This window comes from Brassica napus, chromosome C2 (genome assembly GCF_020379485.1).
Source record: "Brassica napus cultivar Da-Ae chromosome C2, Da-Ae, whole genome shotgun sequence".
Classification (NCBI taxonomy): Eukaryota; Viridiplantae; Streptophyta; class Magnoliopsida; order Brassicales; family Brassicaceae; genus Brassica; species Brassica napus.
The window spans coordinates 14,978,624-14,993,944 of NC_063445.1; the positions used below are offsets into that span (position 1 = coordinate 14,978,624).

A 15,321-nucleotide genomic window follows, 5' to 3' on the forward strand; every position below is an offset into this window, starting at 1 on the left:
CAATCATTCTCCATTTCCTACACGAGTACCTCGTGTCGTCAATTCCACTGCAAATTTTTAAGCACAGACTGCAAGATCTTTTTGATAAAGTTTTGCTTTTATGGGTTGGTATATTCCAATTTAATTTTGCAATACATCTCAAATTTGAGTAAGAAAATAGTGTTTTGATGTCAAAGAAAAAATATAATAGTCATAAAACCTTTTTGTATAAAAAACCTCCTCGTATCTAATATATTAAAACATAGTCCTATTTAATATCTACCATTTACAAGTTGTCATTTAAATTTGGACTATCTTTAGAATAGCAAGTGTTGAGACATGTAAATATGTTTGGTTCCTTGAATATATCAGTTTAACTTACAACTTAATTTAAACCAACATAGAAATACACATCTAATCGGTTATCCTTCATACCCAACTTAGACAAAACCAACATTAAAAATTATTTAAATTTGGTTATCACACTCTGCACCTGCAATACCTACCATTCCAGTTTTAATAATTACATTAGACAAATATACATTTTAAATGTACCCAAATCGTAATACATACCATTCCAGTTTTTATAACAACAAATTCTAATACATACTTTGATCATTATTCACCATATCAAACATTCCCAGTTATACAGAATTCTATTATGAACATAATATTATCTGAATATAAGTTTACATCATAGAAATTGTAAAATTTCATCATTGTTATCTAATTACATTACATATGATTTTTTTTATCTATTGAAGCCAACTATATGATTCAGGACTTAGGTTCATTTAAATTTTGTATCTGTCTACCATCGTTAAATATCTTTGATTATCAAAATCAAGTACAAAAGAATATTCTAACCAAAAGAATAAATGTACTCAAATATATCCTCTAAAGATTGGATATTCTTTTCCCAAGATATTCGTCCATATATTTCGAACGCCATATTTATCAGCTTAACAATTACATTCTTATGTGTTCCATATCTTAACCGAATATAACAACTCCTACAAAATAGAGTAACCAGAATTTGTTTTCGATTTCATAAAATATGCAAATCAAAATATCCTAACGATACTCCTTCAATCTAATCTTTAGAAACATATCACTATAAAACATCTTCCCATTGCCTAAGACTTTCTACAACTCACTATTAAAAAAACAGAGAAGCTAATGGCAATGGTTACATCAGACCGAATAACTTTGTTGAACGATGTCAAACCATTTAAATCAACTTGGAAGGTTGAAGTAAAGGTTCTACATTCATGGACACAACGTTCTAACTACCCCGGTGGAGACTCTTTGCAGTTCATACTCGCAGATAAGACAGTAAGTGTTTCCATGACATAACTTTTATGTTTCTCAAAGGTTGTATTGCAGTCTGCTAAACTATATTATATCAAATGTTATTGTAGGGTGTTAAGATTCATTGTACCTGCAAGAGACTCTTCTTGGCTCGTGTTAAGAAACTTCAGGTGGGACAATGGAGGTTCATTGAGAATGTGTCCGTAACTCCTGCAGCTGGAAAGTACCGACCGACCAGTCATGCGTACAAGCTGACCATCATAAGTAACTCTAATGTCACCAATTCCTCCCTGAAAAATGATGATGAATTTTTGTCATTGACCACTTTCCCAGAAATCATGAATGGAAGTCTTGATTCAAATATTCTAATTGGTAACTCATACTATAATTCCTTATATATCTATATTCTTCTGCTTATCTAAATTAATAATCCAAATTTCTTTGTATGTTTGTAGATGTTACTGGTCAAGCAATAGATATTGGAGATATGCAGGTTGTGCCAGTTCAAGGTAAAGAAACAAAGAAACTGGAACTTACTTTGACTGATAAAGAGTAAGTTATGAACATTACATTAGACAAATATACATTTTAAATGTACCCAAATCGTGTTTTTAATAATTTATATTTTTTCCTCTATTATCAGGGACCACCAAATAGCATGTTGTCTTTGGGGTCGTTATGCTGAACAACTTTTATATACATACAAAGTTGGTCAAGTGAATAAAAATTTCTTCTGTTTACTGAGATTTGCCAAAATCAATGTTTACAAGGGTAATATATCTACTAAACTATTAATTAGCATATATTTAGATTTGTATTTTAATTTATTTCAATTATTTACTTTGTTTGTTGTAGGACAAGTACAGATAACAAATGCATTTGATACTTCAACCTTGGAGATAAATCCACCTGGATTTGATGTGCAAGATTATATCAGACTGTACGTTATACGATCATATCATAATACTTTTTAGATATATCTACATAGATTCCTTCTTGTGGAAAAGTTTAATTGCTATATAGGATGCCAAATAATGAACTTGCTCTCATTACTGATGGTCGTGAGGTTGTGAAACCCAAAGGAAACAAACGCCAACCAGATCAGTGGTCAATTTACCCAGAGAGAACAATTTTGGATATCATAATGGCGACTGAGGTTCGTTTTATATATTTATCTTAGCTTTTTTAAAATAAAAACATGTGGAAAGTTAATAAAGCTAATGTTACTTGTACAGATTGAGAAATGCATTGTTACAGCAACAGTTGATGCAATAGACACAGATTGGGCATGGTATTATTTGGGTTGTGCTAAGTGCCACTATAAGAAGGTTACTGACATTACTAATAGGGATGTGGTGCCTGTGAAACATCTGTGGTATTGTGATACATGCCATCAGTCAGTCACCAATGTTGCACCTAGGTATGTCTTTTTAACTTGAAACAAAAATGTTTCACAATCTATATGTTGTAACTAATTTATAAATTTCGTACAGGTTCAAAATACACCTATTACTAAAGGATGACACTGGTGAAACTAAGGTGATGTTGCTTGATACTGTTGCTGAACCTATTTTGGGAGTAAGTGCTGAAGTACTCTTAAATGGTTCTCTAGAAGAGGTATATACAAGTTGTAATTTCACTTTTATATTATGGGTTGCATTTGTCGTTTTTAATGTTGTGTTTATTTCTATTTAGGTTGAGGATCCTGAAGACTTGCCTGACCAAGTTACTGCTCTGATTGGGAAGACTTTCAAATTTGGAGTCTATGTGAACAAAGATAGTGTTGATTATGGATCCCATATATTTAATGTTGGGAAGACTTGGTCTGCTGATGCAATAATAACTCGCGCAGACGATGAGGACACCGGAGATACATCGACCATAGTTTCCTCTGATCGTTCATCAGGACTGGTTTGTAAAATTTGTGATGTTTTTATATTGTATAATAAGCATATTTGTTATGGTTACCTATTTAATATTTTGAATCTGTTTTTTTGTATAAGGTGTCTTTTGTCAGCATTGAATATGAAGACAACACATGTTTATCTTCAACTCCACTGTCAAAACGAAAAGGAAGCAGTAATGAAATTGATGACCTTTCTTCTACTTCAAAGAAACAATGCTCTAAGATAATCAAGGTGGAAAAGAACACTGTGGAGAAGTGAAAGGTGTTGCTGTTACGGACTTTGTTGCATTTTAGCAAATCAAATAAATGCTTTTTTATTTTATTTTTCTAGGATAGTGGTTTTTTTCAGTTTCTACGTATTATGTTGGTTTTTTCCTATCAATAAGGATGAGTTTTAATAAAATGAGTTTTAATAGACTAATAAGTTTCATTGTTATGCTTTCATTAAACATATATTCAAGTAGTGGAAAATATCCTATTTGTTATTATAGATGTTTAACCTGCTGCAAAATGAATGTTAAGTTATCGCTTACTTGGCATATGTTGTAGTTGGAATACCTTTTGTTAACTCTATGACCATATGTCGCTTCAAGTTAGACACATAAACTGTCCTGAAAAACATCAAATAACGTAGAAGAATGTTAGTCATTTCTATTATTTTATTAATAGAAATGTTCAAATTTGATAGTAATAAACAAAATTAAAGAATAAAACACAGATACTAAAGAAATCGGTTGAGATATATGTTAAAACTGTTATATTGTATCTAAATATAAAAATTGTTGTGATCTATTTAGATATTATACTACCTATTATGCAAAAAATCTTAACTAAAGCAATTTTCATTTTAATTTTTCATAAGTCCCGTCCTTAATTCGTCTTCAAAATTTAGATAAGCAGAATGTACTGAGATTAACTTTTCATTATAGAAACAGATTTATCAGCAGTCTCTGAACAATTATATTCCTTTCACCATCGTTGTTCAGGTGATTCTAACATTTCTCTTAATCGTTAGCTAACTTTATTTTATTATATATATAATACAAAGAACATATATACAAAGAGTTTTCTGCACACGTTAATGTTTATATTCACAGGATGAAACGAAAGCATCCTGTTTCCTTTGGAGCAGATGCTCATCGGAAACATGCGCAATCTGCATCTAAACAAATAACTGAATCTTCCCAAACCAAAGATGTCCCCTTGACTGCAGTTTTTGCAAGAATATTGAATGATGTTACAAATAAGAACATTGCAGAAAGTTGTCACCCAAGAGTTTCAGTTACAGTGTCGAAACCTAATAACAAACGAGGTGGTGAATATTATATACTATTCCTATTTTGATATACAAAGTGTTTTGTACCATTCAATTCACACATATTTGTAACTCTTGGTTTAGTTTATTCTGAAAAAGAAAACAACGATTGTTCTCATCACAAGAACATGAGTCATTAAATCAAAGGTATATAGATAGTTACTGCCAGAGTTGTAGTAGTTGTAACTTTAGAGTCTGCAATTATTTTTAAGACATTTTTACTGTCATTAACTAATTTCTTTCACTATGTATGCATCTCAGCTATCTACACTGGATCATATCCAAGTCAGCTCACATTTCAAAGAAAATATTCACCAATTCCTAAAATGCCTAACACAAAGACCACAGAAACTGCAAGAGCGTCACGAATATCCACATTTGATAGACAACATAAAGGTATGCCAAGCCGATTAACAGAGTGATGAAAGCTCGAACAAAAGAGTTTGCGTTTAAAAACTAAACATTTTAACTTTCATTATCTAATTCGTTTTGTTATGCAGGCATCTCAACTACTTTTACTGGACCATGTCAAAATCATCTCCCATCTTTAAGACAACACAAATCAATTCCTAGAATACCAAACACACAGACCATAGAAACGACAAGAGATTCAGGAATGTCAAAAAATGCTGGAGCTGAACATAATTTTTTGAAATCTGATCCACTGAATGAAGGTAACTTCTATAAACTGTTGCTATCAAGTTATATTAGTGTCTGATCTGTTGTGTATGTTTTAAATGGATAACTATTTTGCAGATTTACTAAGCAACATGGATGGTTATGATGACCTAGAATTCGACAGTAGTAGTCAAGAAAGTTTTGATTCTGATACTTCAGATCACGAACAATCTATTTTGCTAGAACCAGAAATAAACAACCAATCAGAACGAGTGATGAAACTGGCGGCAATGTTTAAAAAAACCTTCTCTGAAGTGAAGAAAAAAGTCAAACCAATATCTCCTAAAGAGGATGGTTAGTTTAATTACTCAATTAAATATTTGTTCGTGGAAAATGTTCTCCTAACCTACCTTCTTATAATTTACCAGATTATGTTGATGAGGGTGACCCAGAACAAAAATGTGTACATTGTGGAGCTATTATGTGATATGGGGAACGCATAAACAAGAACAAATATAGACGAAAACCTATATTTACATTGTGTTGCATGCAAGGACAGGTTCAGTTGCCATACCTAAAGAAGCCCCCTGATCTTCTAATGAACCTTCTAACAGGAACTGATAAGCTTAGCAAACATTTTCAAAGGAATACGAGATCATATAATATGGTTTTCTCTTTCACTTCACTTGGTGGGAAGATAGATAAATCTCTGAAAAAGGGACGAGGACCACAGATGATTCAGCTTCATGGTGAAAACTATCATTTGATGGGAAGTTTAACACCACCTGAAGGAGACCATGCCAAGTTTGGACAACTATACATTGTTGATACAGATAATGAAGTTGAAAACAGATTTAATGCTCTGAGGTAACTAATATCTATATGCCCATAGCTAAGTTTTCGTTTTGTAAGAGTTTTATATTTAATAGCTAAATGTGTACGTGTTTTTGTTTGTGTTAGCAGCAAATCCAAAAATTTCTCACCTGGTAGTAAGCAAGACGGTTTGAAGAAGGAAGTTATTCAACCTATTATCAAGATGTTGAATGCTGTTAATCCATATGTTGTGCAGTTTCGATCAGCTAGAGAGAGATTTCAATTGAATCCTGAAAAAACCTTCCATATGCGAATTGTCAGTAGAAGTGACAAAGATGGTAGGACACATAATATGCCAATAGCAGCTGAGGTGGCTGTATTGATTCCTGGTGATTTTAATTTAGGAATGGATAAACGGGATATTGTGCTTCAGCATAAATCTGGAAAACTAACCAGGATCGATGAGATTCATATCTCTTATCTAGCACTACAATATCCTCTAATATTTGTCTATGGTGAGGATGGTTTCAGGGTTGGTATTAAGAAAGGCGTTACAGAAGCGTCAAAGAAACTCAAAAATCCTTCAATCAGTATGATGCAGTTTTTTGCTTTCAGGCTTCAAGAGCGAGATAATGAGTCACATGTTCTTCTCTATTCAAGAAGGTTATTTCAACAGTTCATAGTGGACGCCTATACTACAATAGAATCTAATAGACTGAGGTATTTGAAGCTTAACCAGACATGCTTACGTTCAGACAGTTACGACTCTATCAGAGAATCAGAAAATGCTGGCAACTCAGATATGAATGAACAAGGTCAACAATTTCTTCTACCAGCTACTTTTACAGGGAGTCCAAGATACATGAAGAATATGTACTTAGACGCTATGGCCATTTGTAGACATTTTGGTTTTCCAGACCTTTTCATCACATTCACATGCAATCCAAAATGGCCAGAACTTACAAGATTTCTTGAGAAAAGAGGCTTGAAATCAGATGACAGGCCTGAGATTATTTGTCGGATCTTTAAGCTGAAACTCGATTCTTTGATGAATGATTTGACAAAGAAGAATATTCTGGGAAAGACATCTTCATGTAAGTTTTGCTCGAACATCGTTATTATTTTATCTTTTTACTATTTTATATATGTTATAATTCTCGGAACTGTTTATATTGATTGGATCTTGAGTTTATAATATTTTTTGACCCGTTAAGTTTTTTCCTATTGCAGCTATGTATATTGTTGAGTTTCAAAAGAGAGGCCTGCCACATGCTCACATTCTGCTTTTTATGCACCCTTCCTCCAAGTTTCCCAAAACAGAAGACATTGATGAAATCATATCAGCTGAGATCCCAGATAAATCATCTGATCCAGATCTTTACAATGTTGTTAAGGATTGTATGATTCATGGTCCCTGTGGAGCTGTTAATATGAATTCACCATGTATGGAGAATGGACAGTGTTCGAAAATGTTTCCTACGCAATTCGCAGAGAATACTCGGGTGAAAAAAGATGGATTTCCACTCTATAGAAGACGCCAGTCTGACTGTTATATTGAGAAGAATGGCTTAAAATGTGATAACAGATGGGTCATCCCTTACAACAGGAAACTCTCTCTTCGTTATCGAGCTCACATTAATGTAGAGTGGTGCAATCAAGTTGGTTCTATTAAGTATTTATTTAAATACATTAATAAAGGAGCGGATCGTGTAACTGTAGTTGTCGAACCACCAGGGCCAGAAGTTAGGAGTGAAACACTAGCTACCTCAGCTCCAGCGAACTTAGCAGCACCAAGCTCATCTGCAGCCCACTCAGCTACAGCAACCTCAGGTTGTGCGACCTCAGCTCCAGCTAACTCAGCGACAGACACTGGTGGTGATGTTTTGAAACAAAACGTTGAGATTAAGAAGAATGAAATAAAGGATTTCTTTGATTGCAGGTATATTATTATTTGATGCAGTTTTCTTTATATTTTTACTGATTATTATGCTTTTAATCTGATATTCTAATAGGAAATTTATATATATTTGTAGATATGTTTCTACTAGTGAAGGAGCGTGGATGATTTTTAAATATCCCATACATTATAGATCAACATCCGTTGAGATCCTCTCATTTCATCTACCAGGAAAACAAAACATTATCTTCAGAGGGAAGGACAAACTGAAAGATGTTGTTGGTCGTAAGCTTATCGAGAACACAATGTTTCTGGCTTGGTTTAAGCTTAATGAAGTTGATGCTTTCGCTCGGACTCTTACTTATATTCAGATTCCCAACTACTACACATATTCAAAGAGTCAGAAGAAGTGGACTAGAAGGAAGCAAGGGTTTAGTGTTGGAAGAATTAATTATGCCCCACGTAAGCAAGAAAGGGCTTATTTTTTTAGAGTGTTATTGAACTACGTCAAAAGTCCTACCAGCTTTGACGATATCAAAACCTACAATGGTGTAGTTTACGAGGGGTATAAAGAGGCATGTTATGCTCGAGGAATATTGGATGATGACCAAGAGTATATAGATGACTTAGTGAGGCGCAGTTATGATAGCTCTGCAGCTGTTGTTCGTGATCTTTTTGTTCTAATGCTTCTATCCGATAGTCTGTGTCAACCAGAGGTTGTTTGGGATAAAACTTGGAAACTGTTGTCTGAGGATATCGAGTATAATCGCAGAATGCATTTCAATAGGCCAGGTACACTACCAATCTCTTCTAATAAAGTACGACAGTCATGAGATTATTTTTTTAAAATTAAACGTTAGTGATATTTTTACCATTAGTTGATATATTTGTAATTTTAAATTGGTATTTATATAGATGGTACTAAGTGGAAATGTTGTCCATAATATTGGCGGGGGTTATACTAAGTGACAGTGACAAGAAACTATATGCTCTTATAGAGATTGAGAAGCTTATGAGAAGGAATGGGAGTTCACTTTCAGTCTATGAATCTATGCCTAAACTGCCTGCTGAATTCAAACCGATCGAGAATGTTTTGATCTTGGATGAATTAAATTACGACCAGTTGCAAGCCAATCATAACAGAGATATTCTGAAGATGACTGATGAACAAAAAAAGATATACGATGAGATCATTGGTGCTGTTGTTGAAGATAGAGGTGGAATGTTCTTTGTTTATGGGTTCGGTGGCACTGGAAAAAACTTTCTTTGGCAAATTTTATCAGCTGCTGTTAGGTGTAGGGGAGATATAGTTCTTAATACTGCATCTAGCGGAATTGCTTCTTTGTTGTTACAAGGTGGTAGGACTGCTCATTCCCGTTTTAGCATACCAATCAATCCAGATGAGTTTACTACATGTTCATTGACTCATGGATCAGATAAAGCTAATTTGATAAAGGAAGCATCTCTAATTATTTGGGATGAAGCACCAATGATGAGCAAACATTGCTTTGAATCTTTAGACAAAAGTTTAAAGGATCTGATGGGGAATCACGACAATAAGCCTTTTGGTGGGAAGGTTATTGTTTTTGGAGGTGACTTTCGGCAAGTACTTCCTGTGATTACTGGAGGTAGCAGGGCTGAGATAGTGTTGGCTGCCATGAATTCTTCTTATCTCTGGGAACATTGCAAGGTTCTGAAACTTACTAAGAATATGAGATTATCTTCGAACAATCTTTCTGAGGATGAGGCAAAATATCTGAAAGAATTTTCTGAATGGATTTCGGCTGTTGGGGATGGGAAAATAGCAGAGCCTAATGATGGGGAGGCACTAATTGATATTCCAGAACAGTTTTTAATTATGGACCAAGAGTATCCGATAGAAACTATAAGTCATGCCATCTATGGAGATGCAGATTCATTAAGAGGAATTCAAGATCCTAAGTTTTTCCAACAGAGAGCAATCTTATGTCCAACAAATGAGGATGTTAATATGATTAACGATCATATGTTGTCTAAACTTGATGGTAAGAGTTTTATTTATTACATGTATTGTCATTATACTGTGTAGACACTAACTTATTTTTGAAATTTGGTTCTTTCTTTCAGGTGAAGAAATGGTTTTTATTTCATCTGATAGTATTGATCCTTCTGATACTGGTTCAGTCAAAAATGATGCTTTCAGCACCGACTTCCTAAACAACATTAAAGTTTCTGGTCTACCAAACCATAGTCTAAGATTGAAGATTGGTTGTCCTGTTATGTTGCTTAGGAATATTAATCCTAATGAGGGTTTAATGAATGGAACAAGATTGCAAATCACTCAGCTTATGGATTTTATGGTGGAAGCTAGAATCTTAACTGGTGCTAAGGTTGGTGAAATCGCTTATATTCCAAGATTGTTGATCACTCCAACAGATAAAAGACTTCCTTTCAAGATGCGTAGAAGACAATTGCCTTTAGCAGTGGTTTTTCCAATAACCATCAACAAAAGCCAAGGACAATCACTGTTTGAAGTTGGATTATTTCTTCCTAGACCAGTTTTTTCTCACGGACAGCTATATGTTGCCATATCAAGGGTTACATCGAAGAAAGGTTTGAAAGTTTTGATCGTGGATAAAGAGGGGAAGCCACAAAGTAAAACTACAAATGTTGTTTTCAAAGAGGTTTTCAATAATCTTGAAAACAGAGAAGAGTGATGGAAGTGTCTAAACGAAAGATTGTTTTTTGTGTTAGACTGCAACGTGAAACTGGTGTTTTGTGTTTTTTTTTTCTGATCTACATTTGAGTTGAAGTTTTTAAAGTCATATCTGACTTTGAACTAAATAAATTCAGTTTTTTTTTTCATTTACCAGACACAATGTACTTTGCTCTTCACTATTTGCTCATTACAGAGGTTTGAATTGAAACAAAACATGAATATAATCATCATGTTTTGTACCAAAAGAAATACAGTTTGTTATCCAGTCAAACCAATCCAAAATCAAATAAATTTCAACAATACACAGAACAATAATCATCCAAACTAACACCAAGTATACAACGATCACTATTCTGAAAATTTTCCAGTGCAGTCAATCTAATCTATTACTATAAAGTCTAGCCGTGCATCCTAAACAGTCTATCCTTATAAAGATTCTACTGGTTTAGTTCACGGTTCCTCAATTTATATACGAGGTAGATAGTACTAACCTTGATTTCTGAAATTGGTTTTGTGGACTGTTCCAATTAGTAATTTGTAGTTTCTCTTTTCTCCAGTCCTCACCAATAACCTAACGAATATATAAACTATGAGTTTGATCTGTTAACGTAAATAAACCAGAACAAATAAATTTATTAAAAAACAGAGTAGGAAGAAGATCAGGAGAATAAATAAGAAGGCAATTTATATAAATGTAATGTGTATAAAGTGTTTGAAACGTACACTTCACTTTTTTATAAGCTATATCAGGTTTGCCTTCTACTCTTCTTATGTCCTTTTAAGAAAAAACTTTTGTTACCTGTACAAAAACGTATCAATAATCAATTATTCATTAACATAATTGGATTACTAAATCCAGTTTATACAGCAAAAATAAATTTTTATAATTTAAAAATAAAACTTATCTGTGAGTCTAAAGCTTGGTGATGGTTGACCCGGAACTAAAGCAGATCTTGAAATCGAACATTGTGATGGGAGATTTAGAACTCTAGGTGAGAGATCTATGAACGTTTAAAAAAATTCCAACTGATTAACCAAGTTCAAACCCTGATTGCTTAATATAAGTGTTTACAAACAAAAATCAAAAGAGACTAACCTTAAAACACAAGATCGATTGACTTGAATGATTTTTGAACGATTTGATTATGGATTTGAAGGGAACGATTCAAGTGATTTCGATCGATTACAGAACCACCGTCGAAGAAGAAGAAAAAATAAAGTTGTTGATTTTTTTAGAAGGACACGTTGAAGTAGTTGATCTGCCCGGAAAAAAAAAACTCTAGGCTTCCTTTAATTTTTTATCAAACTATATTGTTTTTATAAATGAGCCAAATCAAAATACTTAAACTGTACTTACGTTACAAATTAATGGATCACAAACATTTATCAAGTATTATTATATGGGCCAAATTTGTTTAAATTTTGGGTTTTAACAAACAAACGTGTGTTTGATGTATGTACTAAACAAGCAAACATTATATATACTTCAAAAAACAAAACAAAATTAAATTATAAGGAAGACATCATATTATAAACATATAACTTAAATTATATAATCTAAGCTCAAAAATAATTAGAGTAATTTGTCCAAATAATATCCGCGCATAGGTATGTAGTTATCAGTGAAAACATAGTTGCATCCTTCCATTACTTATAAAAAACTCTTTTAATATATATTTTATTGACGATTTAAACTCTTAAACAAGAGCTTTTTACAGAGCGATTTCTCTTTAAAATATAGCAAACTTTTCTTCCAGTTCTTCCACGCTTTCCATTTTTTATTGTTTGATTCCTTTATTCTTTGTTCTTCTTTTCCCCCACTTTCTTACTTTTTTTTTTAATTAAGAAACGTATCTATTTCAATTGTATCATTGACCTCCACCATCCAACCCTTCGTATCTTCAACAACGCCCATTTGAATATTGGTTAACATGACGTGAAGCTTCGTAGAAAATGCATTTTCTCCTGTTATGTATTTTATCCTGCGGTTACAGATGGTATGAGCCAAATCAGACATTAAGTAACCAAAGATTGAAGATCTAATCTTTAGAGTTCTAGTATATTAAAAAAAACTAATCACTTTGTCTCATAAAAGGTCACACTTTCAACAGCTCTAACGACCACTGCAGTTCCTGTACAGAATACTTCTTCCGCCTCTAATAGCTCATCCACAGAAACATCACGTTCTTGAACCTGTGTACATTTGAATAATAATTTACGGATCTTGAAAATGTCTACTTACAAAAGGTTATTTATTATATAAAAGCTCGAACCTGGTAGCCAATATCAGGGGCAAGTTCGCTTATGCTCTTCCTTGTTATTCCTGGTAAAATGGTTCCTGAAATTGGTGGAGTAGACAGAATATTTTCCTACAAAATGAATGAATACAATTAGTTTATACTAGGTTAATGCAAAGGATCTAATGGTTTAAACTTTTTATTAATGTAATTGTTGACCTTGACAACGAAGATGTTACAAGTAGAAACCTCTTCGATGTTTCTGCCAGTTGCTGCATCCAGAAACAAAACATCCGAGAAACCCGCTGACTTTGCTTCACGCAACGATTTCACAACCTTGAAGAGAAACAATAAATAGATATACAGAGAAAAAATAAATTAAAGAAACATTCCATTCAATTTGTTTTTTTTTATAATATTCCAATAAACTTGTTGCCATGGATATCTCTATGGTATTTCTAATGACTTTGCTTACTGGAGAATAGTTTGTGCAGCTCTTTACACCGCCAGTTCCACCGGTATGGGCACGTCGATACGTATGATCAACTTTGAGGTTTAAGCCTGAGCTGACCTATAAAGTTAATAATCTCAATTTATAAGTGCTATACGGTGCATATGGTTCAACAAAACAATTTAACATATCGATATTTTAGTTTCTACATAAAAAAAAAGATTACATACAAATGGAATCAACATTTCAAAGATTAAATAGCTTCTATAATATTTTTAGTACTATTAAGACGGCCATGTTAGGACCGAGAGTACTTTATTATTTCTATGACAAACACCCTTATGATAATTTCCAACGGGAGATACGTAAACAACTAAAATATTGTATGCGGAATCGTATCTCATTCATTCACCAAAGGTGTGTTTATATACAACATATCTCGACTAACCCTAACTAGGAATAGGAAAGTTAACTTATACTAAATCCCTTAGCTATAGGAATATATCCTTATCTCATTACTCCCCCTCAAGTTGGCAAGAACATTTGTTGTATGCCCAACTTGGACAATAGAAATTCGAATTGTGGAGCTGGTAAAGCCTTGGTGAGTAAGTCCACAGGTTGATGCTTTGTAGAAATATGCTCAGTTGTAATTAGCTTGGATTGAACCGCATCACACACCGTGTGTCAATCATTCTCCACATGTTTGGTGCGTTCATGAAACACCGGATTCTTGGCAATGTGTAAAGCAGATTGACTGTCACAAAAGAGGCGCATAGGTTGTTGATGTGAGAAGCCAAAATGTTGAAGAAGTCGCTTAAGCCATTTTAGCTCACATGTAGCATCCGCCATTGATCGGTACTCCGCCTCCGCGGAAGAACGGGAGACAGTTTTCTGCTTTTTAGTCTTCCATTATACCAATGAATCACCGAGTTGAACGATATATGCCGACAGGGATCGTCTGGTCAACGGGCAAGCAGACCAATCAGAATCGCAGTATGCCGTAAGGGTTAAGTCAGCCGTAGATGAGAGGATGATCCCCTGATCTGGACAGCCTTTTAAATACTGGACCACACGCAAGGCTGCTACCCAATGTTCTTCCAGTGGTTTCTGCATGAATTGAGAGAGAAGATGAACAATGTAGTTCAGCTCAGGCCTGGTGAATGTCAAGTAGATCAACCGCCCGACTAGTCTTCTGTACTTGCCGGGATCAGTGAGTAGTGGTCCTTTGGCAAGGGTAAGTTTTTGATTCAGCTCCGTCGAGACCGGAGGTGGCTTGGCTCCGAGAAGTCCACACTCTGCAATGATGTCCAATGCGTACTTCCTTTGAGAAACAAATATCCCTTCAGGTCAACGAGCCACTTCCAAGCCAAGAAAGTATTTAAGTTTACCCAAGTCCTTCATCTTAAAGCACTTGTGGAGATAGTTTTTAAAGCGATGTATCGTTGATATATCATTACCCGCGATGATAAAATCATCCACATAAACGAGAATATGTAAGCAGATGTTCCCTTCAATGAGTGAGAACAAAGAGTAGTCTTCATATCTTTGTTTAAAACCAAACGCCAAGAGAGTTTTACTAAGCTTGGAGAACCAGCACCGAGGAGACTGTTTCATGCCATAAAGTGACTTACGGAGACGACATACTTTCGAGGGATCATCAGCTTTAAATCCTAGAGGTAATTGCATATAAATCTCCTCCTCAAGATCACCATGTAAAAATGCATTGTGAAAATCCATCTGATGAACCTCCCATCGCTTCACTGCTGCAAGTTTTAGAAGAAAACGAATTGTATTCATCTTTGCAACATGCGCAAACGTATCCTTGTAGCCGGAGCCTGCTTTCTGACGGTTTCCAAGAGCCACAAGTCTTGCCTTAGGGCGCTCAATCTCTCCATCAGCTCGATATTTGTTGGAGTACAGCCATTGACAACCAATCGCCTTTTTCCCTAGAGGTAAAGTGGTTACATCCCACATGTGGTTTTCCTCTAAAGCAGTAATCTCAGTTTTCATTGCTCCATTAAAGCGTTTATCGAGAACTGCTTCTTTGTAAGAAGTAGGAACATAATCCGATGTTATCGCTGCAAGAAAAGCTTGAT

General features: G+C 34.3%; 3 protein-coding genes across 3 annotated transcripts; 2 read left to right on the forward strand and 1 right to left on the reverse strand.

Moving 5' to 3' along the window:
• The first annotated feature begins 1,164 nt into the window (after window positions 1-1,164).
• LOC125582205 lies at window positions 1,165-3,455 on the forward strand. Its single transcript, XM_048748779.1, has 9 exons — window positions 1,165-1,314; window positions 1,401-1,662; window positions 1,746-1,799; window positions 2,146-2,230; window positions 2,314-2,446; window positions 2,526-2,710; window positions 2,784-2,907; window positions 2,986-3,201; window positions 3,294-3,455. The coding sequence occupies exons 1-9, from the start codon at window positions 1,165-1,167 to the stop codon at window positions 3,453-3,455; spliced, it is 1,371 nt and encodes a 456-aa protein (XP_048604736.1).
• A 1,382-nt stretch (window positions 3,456-4,837) lies between these two features.
• On the forward strand, window positions 4,838-10,535 carry LOC125582206. The gene is made up of 9 exons (XM_048748780.1): window positions 4,838-4,907; window positions 5,012-5,185; window positions 5,268-5,483; window positions 5,684-5,996; window positions 6,090-7,036; window positions 7,173-7,881; window positions 8,033-8,631; window positions 8,838-9,863; window positions 9,946-10,535. The coding sequence occupies exons 1-9, from the start codon at window positions 4,838-4,840 to the stop codon at window positions 10,533-10,535; spliced, it is 4,644 nt and encodes a 1,547-aa protein (XP_048604737.1).
• Window positions 10,536-12,613: 2,078 nt separating this feature from the next.
• LOC106442908 (branched-chain-amino-acid aminotransferase 6-like) lies at window positions 12,614-14,338 on the reverse strand. Its single transcript, XM_048748781.1, has 5 exons — window positions 14,141-14,338; window positions 13,250-13,345; window positions 12,994-13,110; window positions 12,811-12,906; window positions 12,614-12,730 (listed from the first exon to the last, which is right to left on the reverse strand). Exons 1-5 carry the CDS (start codon window positions 14,336-14,338, stop codon window positions 12,614-12,616), a joined length of 624 nt encoding a protein of 207 aa, XP_048604738.1.
• Window positions 14,339-15,321: the final 983 nt, after the last annotated feature.